This window comes from Chaetodon trifascialis, chromosome 7 (genome assembly GCF_039877785.1).
Source record: "Chaetodon trifascialis isolate fChaTrf1 chromosome 7, fChaTrf1.hap1, whole genome shotgun sequence".
NCBI classification, from domain to species: domain Eukaryota; kingdom Metazoa; phylum Chordata; class Actinopteri; order Chaetodontiformes; family Chaetodontidae; genus Chaetodon; species Chaetodon trifascialis.
Genome location: NC_092062.1, coordinates 30,030,853 through 30,043,295, shown reverse-complemented (window position 1 = coordinate 30,043,295; position 12,443 = coordinate 30,030,853). Strand labels below are relative to the sequence as shown.

At 49.2% G+C, this 12,443-nt stretch overlaps 1 protein-coding gene across 1 annotated transcript in view; it reads left to right on the top strand.

Moving 5' to 3' along the window:
* Positions 1-12,443, top strand: part of npr1b (natriuretic peptide receptor 1b) — a 55,156-nt gene that overhangs the window by 12,068 nt on the left and 30,645 nt on the right. Inside the window, exon 3 of the mRNA XM_070967236.1 lies at positions 11,928-12,115. Within this exon, the coding sequence (XP_070823337.1) occupies positions 11,928-12,115 (188 nt within the window). The remainder of the gene's footprint in view (positions 1-11,927; positions 12,116-12,443) is intronic.

The following is a 12,443-nucleotide window of genomic DNA, read 5'->3' as shown; positions in this document are numbered from 1 at the left end:
TTTCACGAGACGACCTGATGCCAGCCATGACTCATTTCAGCCGCCGTGAGTCCCTGCGGCTGATGTTAGCTAACACAGATCCACTTTCCAGATGTTTATCATCCAGCAGCCAGCTGTTGATAGTCACACACTGGACTCTCTGCTTTTCGTCTGGACGCAGACGTGTTTAGGAAACTGTAGCCGCCTCGAGTGCGTCAGCCCTGTGAGAGGCTGCAGACCTGTCCAGGTGTGACCGGCCCTCTGCCCATTGGATGGATGACTGTTTCACTATGTCTCATCTGAAGCATTGAAATCTTAATCAAACCTGTCACAGTTCTTCTCCCTTCAGCCTGTGATGGATCTGTGTCTCAGTACAGTCCCACAGGCTTCAGTGTATTTTGGAGTCAGTGTCAGCTGCTAACGCTGTTCGTGCTGATGTTACCTGTAACACAGGTGTCACCTTGTTAAATGAGATCTTGTTTGTGTTTTTTTTCATGAAGGTGGAGCTGATGTTACTGCAGAGCAACTTAATCTAAAAAAATCACAGCATCATTTATTTGTTTGTCCCAGTCTGTGTTTTTAATCTCAGTCTGCAAAGTAACGAGCTGTAAGTGTCGAGGAGTGAAAAGTACCAGATTTCCTTCTGGAATACAGACATATAATATAATACTGACAGGAAGTAGAAAGTACCTGAAAATGGTGCTTCAGTACAGTACTTGAGTAAATGTTCAGCAAGCCACACAACTGACAGTCCCACCCAGTAACAGGAAGGACAGAGGGACGAACGTGGTCTAGTACAGAAGGCTGAGGTATTTACAGGAGGACAGGAGGACAGACAGGTTCGACACCGAGGAGGAAGGCCGAGGGTCACTGCTGGAGAGTCTGGCATGAGGGTGAAGAACAACCTGCCAGTGGGTGAGAGTGTGAGAGCAGCTTAAGCACTGCACTGATTGGTCATGAGTCCCAGGTGTGTGGGCAGGTGGGCGTGGCTGAGCAGTGAAGGGGTGCTGGCTGAACAGGTGAGCAGATGAGTGAGAATGGCAGCGGGTACTGACAGTTTCTTATCAAAGCAGAATGAATTAGTATTTATTAATAACAGCAACGTTGTTAACAGTGTGAAACGATCTCGAAGCCAAACTGAGCAGATTTTAATGTCGGCAGCAGTTTTCTGTGCAAACGCTCTGATGAAGGTGAAACAGTTTTCACGTGATCCAAACAAACACCTGAAATGTGAATATTTTGTCCCGTTCCTCGATCACTCGCTCCCTTCTGTGTATTTTGAGTATTTGATGCGGCGTGGGCAGGACTTTTGGTTCGTTTCATGCAGGTTTTGGCTCTGCGTTGTGTAATGACAGGATACGAAGCAGCGTGCTGTAAATTCAACTGAGACGTGTATTTATGGTGGCTCAGGTGTTGCTGTACAGGTCGACGCCCAGCGGCGCCGTAAATCTCAGGTGTTGGGCTCTAAATCCCTCTGGTCTGTCAGCTTGTACTGCCGCTCCCGCAGTGTCGCTGTCATGTGTCCGCTGTCCGTCCTCAGGCTGCTGAGGCTGCTCAGTATTCACAGATAAGACAGTTTGGCTGATGGAGGCGTTAAATCACCGCGGGAACAAAGAGCGAGCGGCGCCTCTGGACCGATCGGCACATGTAATTACAAACTCATCAAAGCGTCGCGCTGTGTGTTTGTGTCCGTTCAGCCTCGGAGGAAAAGAACGGCTTGATGCTATCACACGCTGTCAAAGAGACGATGGAGTGATGATCAGGATGAAGCGATGGCTTTCATATCGACGCTTCACCGTGAGAGAGAGACACCGAACCATCAACGGACATCAGGCCAGGAAGAGTCCAGCTGGAGCTGAGACAGCAGCGTCCTGCCAACAAGCAGTCTGTACAGAACAGCAGAATGTGCACTGAAGGACAGTGATGTCAACCTTCTGCTGATGACAAGTGGAAAATGATCAGTTTGTAGAACAAAGATTGTGTTCAGAGGACATACAGAAGACATTTCTCAGAGGATCAGACGCAGACGTCTGAAAGGAGGAACGCCTTCGTGATGTGTGACTCACAAATCATCGATTCTACAGCAGAAATGATGATGCTTCCTTCACGTCAGCAGCTGTTTTGTTCATAATGAGGCATCAGTGGCGCCGTGTGTCACCAGCCGCCGCCGACACACACACAGAGCTGTGACCATCAGACGTCTACGCCGCCTCACCTGTCCGAGGCTCTGACACCGTCGGCAGCTCAGGTGTCACAGGTCAGGCCCACCGCTGCCTTTCCCCTGTTTCAACGGGCTGATCAGCGTTCAGTGAAGCTGAAGTTTAATCAGTTTTAAAGAGTCAAACATCACAGCGACACATTTTGATGCTTAATTCTTCACGTTCTGGTCAGTTTTGACATCCTGTCCTGTGAAGCACTTTTAGGCCTTCATGTCTGAAATCAAACTAACACACAGTTGGCTGAATAAATAAAATGAAACAGTCAAATCCTTGCAGCAGTGTGTTGTGGGGGGGTTGGCTGGTCTGTGACTTGTGGCCTCAGCATTTCTAAAATCCTGGCTCTGGCCCTGAAGGTGTCCTTTCCAAAGTCTTTGGTTTACATGGAGTTTGGGGAACGTGATCAGGCCTCAAACATCTGCAAATAACCCCCCACCCCGCCCAGCAGATCCCACCTCCCCGCACAGGAGCGGGTGATGTCACCGCCTCATCTCCTGTCGTCGTGGCGGCGAAGCGGGCAGTCAATCATCCTGAACAAATCTGCCCTCAAGGCCGTGCTTCAGCCCGCTTTTCCTCTTCCTCGCTGCTTTTCCTGTCCATCTGGCAGTAGTTAAAGATTAATATGCTGGAATCTCAGAGCCAAGGAGCCGGAGAAGACGGCGAGACGAGAGGGATGCAGTGAGAGCCGTGAAATCCAACTGGACCTGAAAACATTCGCTCGACACTTCAGTGCGTTCAGACTGGATGACACTGAAGGCATGGTTAGCTTAGCTTAGCATCGTGCAGACTGGCAGCAGGAGCGAGCCTGACTCAAAAGTTCAAAAACACCGACCAAGACTTGTAAAGATTACTGATTAACACGTTGAATCATGTTAGTTTAATCTGTACATGAACATAAACAGCTGTTTAAGGATTAATGTGCTGCAGCTGTCTCTTGATGAAGAGCAGTCAGTCCACAGCGCTTCTGTCCATCCAGTCGATGAGCACAGGCTGCTTTCTTTTTGTCTCAGTACAGACACAGTGGTATCAAACCTGGCAACCTCACCGTGACAGCGAGGCTTCAGGACGCTGCACTGATCGTTGTTTGACAGGAAGTACGTCCAGCGTCTTCTGACAGGACGTGAGCCCGGTGGCAGTTATGACACAGTGAGGTGTGATATGTAGTTTTCTTCTGTAGAAACAAAGAAAAGTACTTTGAAATGAAGCCCGATCAGATAAGTGTGTAGTGAGTCAGAAAGTCCTTCGTTAACCTCCCAGCAGCCTCTCTGTCTGCAGATATCATGAACAGACCCTGAGTCACTCTGATAAACTCTGCTGTCCCACCGTGAAGCAGTTATGGACACTGATCTCACACTGACGGCTGACACAGTTTACTGAAGGCTCACGCCACTGTTTGGGTTCCCGGTTTATTAAGTGTTAGCTGTGGTCGTTAGCATTAGCATCTGCTATTATTAAAGTCAGCAGCTGTAATGTTTCTTTTTTTAATCCCATCATTAAAACACTCATTAGAGTTTTGGTCTTTGCAGTGGTGGAAAAACATTTAACTCAAATACTGGTAGTTCTGTATCAGCTGGTAACATCTGGACTGACCTGTAACATCTGGACTGACCTGTAACATCTGGACTGATCTGAAACGTCTGGACTGACCTGTAACATCTGGACTGACCTGTAACATCTGGACTAGTTGGAATCTGCTTTTAGTGACAGAAATTCTTGGCAAAAGACCAAAATAACTAAATATATTCATGTTATCTTTGGATGTTGTGAGTGAGAGTGATGTTATTTGAAGTATCAGTACCCTGATAATATGTCCAGTGTAGTATTTTATTAATACGTGCTTGAGAATTGTCCTCCTCCGTCCTATTCGGTCTCTCTGACTGGGCTGGGCTCGTATCTCATGAGCTGAAGTGAAAATTAGGCCAGATATGGAGCTGGGGGGGCTGCAGAGCTGTCGTTGTGGGGGGGTCGTGGCCTCGCTCAGCTGGAGGGCCCTCTGGGACCCTGAAGGGAGCCTAAAGCAGATGACAGCACTCTGTTGTGTCAGAGCTCGCTGTTCCACTTTATGCTCTGTCCCCCACGTCTTCAGCCTCAGCCAATTACTCCCCCGGCGGGAAACCTCTGGCCCGGCGAGAAGCCACGTGGACCGTACGCTCTCCATGTGACGCACGTATCGAGCCACGCCAGACCGATCCAGGTACAACAGCGCTGGCCTGAGGCTGACCTTCTTTCTATGCTGAAGTTTTGGCTGCTGATTGCAGCGTGGTGGACAGAAACGTGTCCCTCTAAGTCTGCACGCTCTGATGCTGAGCGTCCACTTTCTCCCACCGATGACTTCTCCTTTAACTGCTGCTCTGAGGATCTTTGTCTCTCTCCTGCCCTTTCACTTGTCAGTGTGGTGGAACAGCATTTTTTCTTTTTTCCGATCCCTTCGTACAAAATAACATCTGTTTGTAAAGAGGACTTTCAACAAGCTGAAAGCACGAAACCCCATTAAAAATGGAGTCGAGCCCGCGGCCCTCTGACCGTCGGTGTGTTTGTGTGAGCCTTGGCTGCAGGTGATTCAACAGCTTTAAAACCGCCGTTAATTCAGCATGATTGCAGAGTTCAAGCTGCTGCATTCACATTTCATTGTGACCAAATAAAGAAAAGGAATGCTAAGAAATCCCATAACGACACCTGCACCGTCCACGTCGAGCCTCTTCTAATGAACCCAAACTCAACAGCTCTGCTCAGCAAACGTGTCTATATTAGGTAGATTTCTTCTTTCATCTATGTATTTTGGGGTTTTAGCCTTAATTGGACAGAACAGCTGTAGAGAGACAGGAAAGGGGGGACGACACGCTGCGAAGGGCCCCTGGTTGGATCGATCCCGGGCCCCTGCTGAGGCCTCTGTAGGTGGGCCACATGCTGCACCAGGTGAGCCACCTATTTCTGTGGTTTAGCACAACATGATCAGTCATCTGGAGGCGTGTCTGTGTCCGTCTGATGAGTCTGATTTTCATTCTGTTTCAGCTGGTTTTGGTCTCTGAGGGACACGCTGAGCTGCTAAATGCTCCACCAGCAGGCGTGACGTTTAGTGTCACGCTAACAGAGCTTGTGTTGTGTGTTGGTCTGAACAGCCACGCTCGATGCATCCATAAAAATCAGCCAAAAATCATGTTGATCAGCCTGCTGTCGGCTGCTGAGGACAAAATGAACTTCTGACCCTCCTGCCAAGAGATGCAGAAGCAGAAGATCATGACGGCGGAGCCTCCTTTAAAAACTTTAAAACGCAGTTTGATGATGAGCTGAACTTCAGCTACAGACTCTTTCTGTCATCTTGTACCAGAGAGATGTGCTCAGCCTGTCAGAGGCTGTTTTTGGTGTTTGATCACTCTGGAGAGACGCTGAGCTCGTTGGCCCATCAGACCTTTGAAGGTGTAATGAAGAATGAAACGTCGTCCTCTTGTCCCAGAGGGTGGACTGCTGACGCACCGCGGTCCAAGAAACACAGTTAATCAGCCTGCGTCTGTCTTTGTCCTCTCACTCCTGTTAACACGTGGATCAGCATTTGTGTGTGTGCGTGTGTGTGTGTGCGTGTGCGTGTGTGTGTGTGTGTGTGTGCGCACAAGGACTCAGACATGACACTTTCTGCTCTCTTTAAATGTATTTTATAACTTTGTTTACTGTGCAGATTCAGATCAATCAGCCAAAATCAAGCAAACGAATAATGATGTAAAAGCTACCCACCAGCATGGGCCCCGTAACATGAATCATGGAAGGTTAAAGGTTAAAGGTCAGGGTTAAGGTTAAAGGTTAAAGGTCAAGGTTAGGGAAGTAGCGGTCATGGCTATGGCTCAGGTAGGTCTGCAGGAAATGAATGCAAGTCTATGTAAAGTCCCCAGAAGTGATGGACACATGGGGTGTGCGTGTGTGCGTGCTTGTATGCTCGTGCATGTGTGTGCTCGTGCACGTGTGTGGTCACAGAGACACCCTGTTCCTCTGCATCAGCGATGCCTCGCGGTCTGATAACGATGGCGAGGTGGTGGTGACGGAGGCGGCGGCGGGTTCCGGCTCAGTGGGCCGTCTCTTCGCTGTCGGCTTCTCTCTGCTTTGATTACGCCGAGTGGAGGAAGATGAAGAAGAAGAGCCGGCAAGGAAAAGTAATTGAAAGTCTCAGGACTTAATGAAGAAGCCGACAGCCTTCTGATTTCTCTCACAAGAGGATCTAATTAACGAGCGGAGTGAACCTGACGAGCTCATGAAGCCGATCCAGAGTGGGACGGCGCTCAGAGCACTGAGGCGGGACAGCAGCAATCAGAGCCAATCAGCTGCGTGCTCAGAGGCCGTGATGCAGAGAGCAAACACTCGTGATGAAGACGAGGTAACGTTAACTTTGCACCTTCAGAGGATTTAAAGGCTCTGCCTTTGGTCCTGTTTCTTTTTCGTGATCATTTTCCTCAACTTGATTTTGAACAGCTGTTAGTTTAAAGCTGAGTTTGACCGACTAAAATCACTTAAGCATCCAAACATGCTGCAGCATGAATCACCTTCAGAGGCTGTTTGTAAGTCTCATCTGTGTCTGACTCTGTGCTCTGATGGCCTTCATCCAGCTGTGTCAGTGGGGAAGCATCATCACCGCTTCCTGTTTTGTAAACAGCCCATTATTGACTGCGTCCGTTCTGACTCGATGCAGGTCCGATCCTTTCAGACGTGAGCCCCCCCCCGCTGAGCTGAGGTCAGGCTTTTCACCGTCAGAGAAAGTCATTGCACCTGAATGAGGCGGTTTGAGCGACGCTGCAGGAGGTCGAGGTTCTTCCTGCTCCTGCTCTCGTCTTCTGCTTTTTGAAGTGAAAACACAGATTGTTTGTCAGATTGTACTTCACTGAGCGGTGTCGCGTGTATCAGCTGCAAACTCCCAACAATAACCACCTCCATCCTGCCTCATTCCCCGCCTGCGTGGAGGCCGACGCTTCTGTACCTGCTGCAGCCTGCTTGATCACACGTTTGGATGCTTGGCTGCTAATGCAAACTGTCACGCTCGATGTGTCCATGGTAGCTTTATGGAAAATACTGCATGCTTCTTCCCTTTGGCTCCTTGCATCATCGTGTGTCTGTACCTTGGCTACTTCTTCTGTCTGCGTGATGCGTTCAGTGTGATGCTGTGAGTACTGAGAGAAGACGTCACTGTGAAGAGCTGAGACGGAGCACTTCAGTCCTGCTTCAGGCCAGAAGAGAGAAGAAGGACGCTGTGAATCATCAGCCTGTCTGCTGGAAGTGTTGGCATTGAACTGTGATGGTGAGCTGACTGCAGCTCTGTGCAGCTCTTCAGCGACTCTCAGCTCGTTGTCGAGGCTCTCTGTGGCGACGAGCCAGTGAACATGGATGAACATTTAGCAGGAGCTGGAGGAGACCAAAAACAGAGCTCAAAGAGAGCCGAGTCTGAGCTCCATAGACGAATCTGCATCAGCACACATCTGCTTGCATCTACTGGTATCAAACCTTCCCAGTTCAGCCTCCGGTCTGCTGCTGTGGGCCAACTGGGAGCAGTTTGCTTTGTCAGCTGTGGTGGAGATGAGGGCTCCTCATTCACCTGTGTGTGTGTGTGTGTGTGTGTGTGTGTGTGTGTGTGTGTGTGTGTGTGTGTGTGTGTGTGTGTGTGTGTGTGTGTGCTGACAGATATGCAGCTGACAGATACTTTGAATCAGTGCTTCTCAGAGACATCTGACCTTTGACTGGGCGGACAGAGAGCTGAATGTTCTGGACATCAGTGCAGCAGAGGTTTGAGCAGCGAGCCGGCAGAGATCACAGCATCTCATCAGGCTCTGAAAACAGTCATCCAACACCGGAGCGACACAAATAGAAGTGTGTCAAAGGCTGTGATTTTTCTCAGGGCTTTTATTTTGGCGAGGCAAAACGAAGCAGTGAGTGCTTCCTCTTTGGCCGCAGTCAGTTTCAAATGATTCTCATTGGACAGAAAATGACTTGTCCACTGTTTGATCTTTGATCTTTGATCGATTCTTCAAACTTGACTTAAAGTCATTTTTCAAGCTAACGTTCAGCGCCTCGCTGTGAGGATCTTCTGTTTGGACGGTTTTGTTTTGGCATGTCTCTAATTGATATGACATGTCCCCAATGATGTGTGAGCTGCAGAAAGAACCAGGCTTTTATTTGAGACAGGCTTATGAAAGAGGCAGGATTTGACTCCAGATTCATCCTGTTTTTTTTTAAGTGTAATCGATCATATTTCAGCATATTTAATTAAAAGCCAAACTGAAATCAGGACTGTGTATTTCATGTAGTGTTGGTCGTACTGCAGGTAGTAGTCACACATATTTCATGTGGTGCTGAATGTTGAAAGGTGATGATGATGATGAAGAGCTTAGAAAGCACTGCGCTAACAGACAAACAGAGCGTTAATGTGACTCCTCTTCAGGGGAAACTGTGCGGATGTTTGCCTTCAGTGTGTACAAAGACAGAGGTGGTGACTCTCTACGGCCTCCTGAGGTGGAGATGAAGTTATTAGGAAACCAAAGCATCGTGGCATCTTGACACCTGTTCAGCTTAAGCTGAGCGGAGCGAAGAGGAGCGAGCTGCAAAACGGAGATGAAGGAGGTAATTACTTTTCCTGCTCGACCTTTGCTTTTCTTCTCCCTCACCCTGGAGGATGAAGGACGGCGGCTGTGATGGATGCAGTGTTGGTTTCTCAGTGAGAAGCCGGCTGTGCAGACGGCAGAGCTGCAGTCAGAGAGCAGAGCTGCTTTATTCTCCGTGTTTCAGCTTTTCTGGCTTTGTGAAGGAGCGTGATGTTCAGGGTCCAGCTGTTTTTTCTGCCTCTGCTGGGCCGTGGTCCATCCTGTGCAGCTCTGAAGCTCGTTACCAGCAAAACAATCCTTTCATCCTCTGAGCCGTCGTGCCGTCAGTGGAAAGCGCAGCGTAAAGTGGAAGCTGGCCTCCTTTCATCTCGACGCATCGGGGGGAGTCAGGAAGCGTGCGGGGGTCAGAGGTCGGGGGGATCTGCCGGCTCCTCCTGCAGGACTCTCAGTCTCATTGCTCTTCCTGGTTTCGGGGTCACGCCTGCACTCTGACCTTTGGTACCGAGTCAACCTGACACAGCAGCGATGTGGCGACTCGTCCTGTCACATCATCAGATCGTCTTCATCACTTCAGGCGAGAAACGATGAACCAGCAACAAACACGCTCAGACAGACGCTGACATGCAGGTGACGCTACAGGCGAATTCACTGTGAGCCTGCTTTTATATCCACACTGCTTATTCATGAGCGACACTGACGTCAGCAGCTGGACGTCTGCAGTATCACCTCACCGAAGATCTCTGCGTCTGTGAGGGTCTGCTCATGATAACAAGAAATGTCAGATCAGTTTCAGGTCGGCGACTCCATCTCCTGCTTTTGTTATTCTAAAATGTCTCATTACAAATCTCATTTTCAAGGATTAAATTATGGTTTCTCACAGAAATATTAAGATTAAAAAGAAGACGAGCGTTTAATCATAAATACAGAGATCAAACTGCTGAACAGTCCTGGAAATATAAAGGCTTCAGGATAAATAGCTGCCATACACACACACACACACACACACACACACACACACACACACACACACTGTGCTGAAGTGAGTCCATTTCTAAGGAGCGCTTCTTAAAATGGAAAAATGTGTGTGTCGTAGAAATGGGAGTCGAGCCGTCGAGGCGGCGCTGATACGGAGACAAACCCTCCCTGCACGAAGTAAGTTTGATGATGATTAGTGAAAAAAATGAGTTTAGAAGAAAGTATTTTTAGAACAGGTCAGATAAAACACACACACACACACACACACACACACACACACACACACACACACACACACACACACGCTCACGCTCTCAGAGGAGTGTGTCAGCTTCAGTTTCAGCCTCTGAAGTCCTCTCCTCTTCTCGGCTGGAGGGGTTTTGGAGCTCAGTGTCCATCAGAGGAAAGCTTTCAGCCCTTTGTGGCTTCTGTGGTTTCACGTTCACTTCCTGCTCAGAGGTCATTAAAGCCTGAAACAATGGAGGCGGTGGGACAGGAACGGCCGGCCGGAGGAATGTCATCACGCCCCTGGAGACTTCCTGAGACTCTGACACGGAGGCTGGGACGTGGGAGGAGGCCAAGACGCCCCAGCATCAGAGAAACTGAACTAAACCCTGCGAAGCAACGTCCAGTTCATTCAGCTGGACCTTCTCAGCTGTAGTTCAGCTCGTTCAGACCAAGAAGAACGAAATCACTGGTGGTTTTAGGATCTGGATTTTTTTTTAACACGTACGCTGCAGCCAGTCATTGTTGAGGTGAAGCTTTGAACGGCTTCATCACGTCTTCATTCATTTTCTGAAGTTTATTTTAAAGCATTTTTTACTTGATGCCACAGAAAAAGGAGGGTTGACGTGTCAAAGACACCTGGACTGTGGGGACATTTTAATCTGCAGGGACATTTCAGACAAACGTCTCTCTCCTCAAGTGTCTTCTTGTCTTTTTCTCTTTATTCTGTGTCTGCGTTTATCCCTGTTTTGTCGTTGAATGCTGAGTCTCTGTGTTGATGTAAAGCTCTTTGTGCTCTGTAGAAATAAAGTTTGTAGTTAATTTTACGTTGTTTATGAGGCTGAAAAGTAAACCGAGGCCACCAGGAAGCGTCAGTCAGCATGAAGTCAATGCAGAGACGCCGCAGCGTCACACGAATAAACACCAGCTCAACAAAGACGAGGTGTTGGAAGCTGAAGAAGCTGACAGTGGGAGCGAACCTGAAGGCCTCACGGCGCCTTTTTACCGATATTACCGACATCGATCGTTCACACTGAAGACTCCTTCACTCCGATGGTTTAATTACACACACACACACACACACACACACACACACACACACACACACACACACACCCCGTCATCTCTGATAAATCCCACTGATGTCCGCTCTGACAGATGTGGTCGGTGGCGGCTCGTCTCGTCTCGCCTCCAGCTGTGTGAGTCACTCTGGGCGGCCTTGTCTGCTCGCCGCCGTGTTATTGATTGTTGTTTTCTCTTCTCGCTGCACTTCAGATCAACAACATGTGTTGACTAACACACGAGGCCTCAGCTCGCAGCACAAGAAACAGGAAATCAAAGCTGCGGCTGGGACATTTGCTCTGAATTGGATCTTTATTTTGAAGTCTGATTGTGGAAGTGACTTTTCGATGGCCGCCGTCCCGCCGCTCTGGGCCGCCGTTTGAGTCGCTTCCTGACGTCGCTGTCTCTGTAATGGCGCTGTGAGAGCGTCTGCCTGCTTTGAAAGGGTTCAGCAGAGGACACGTCTTTGCTGAGCGGTTTGTGTTCGCAGGTTTGCCGACTCGTGGCTGCTGCTCGGAGGCTCGTTTCGCTCCTCTGAAGCAGCCTCGCTTTGGATCTGTGGGAGTCGTGTGTCTGATGATGCTGACACACTGCAGCTGACCTGTCATTTCACCATACTGGCCATATTTGCACATGGTGTTAAAACATGGATAAAGACAAAGTAACAGGCTGTTTGCAGTCACATGACGTTTACATAAAGTAATATTTATGTATTTTGCAGGATGTGATTAATCTGTGTCTTAGTGAAGAATGTGGATGAAACCGGGACAGGTGATGATCCACAGGATGAACATGAAGCCTCGTATTAACAGATGAAGATGACCTGAGGTTACCTGTGCCTCAGCAGCTTCCTGAACCTTGACTCAATCCACTTCCTGTCTCTCCTCTCTCGCAGTGATGTTCGTCTGCTGCTCGCCTGACGTCTTCAGGAAGCTGATGGTTCAGTTTCGGCGGGAAGATCTTCCTCACGAGCAGTACATCTTCTTCTACATCGATGTGTTCGGGGACAGTCTGAACTCCAAACACGGACAGCCGTGGGCCCGCGGAGACGAGGACGACGCCGTCGCCAAGGAGGCCTTCCAGGTACGCGTCAAGTGAACTGTCTGCAGGTCCACCTGAAGTCCAGTCAGTCCCGTGTCTCACACTGAATGGACTGACGGGCTCGCAGTCATCAGTTCAGACCGGAAGCCTGCAGAAAGCCTGAGCGCTGAAAGGACGTGCTTCCATGAGACGGGGACAGATCCGCTGTCCTCGTCCTGTGTGTCTCTGTGATGCAGTCTGCTGCTTTTGTTTGCCTGAAACGTCTTTGTCCAGAACGTGGCAGACGTGCCGTCAAACGTCCTTCTTTTAATTCGATGCGATGCTTCCTGCTCATTCTGGAACTGCAGCATCCCCCCCCCCCCGTGTTGAA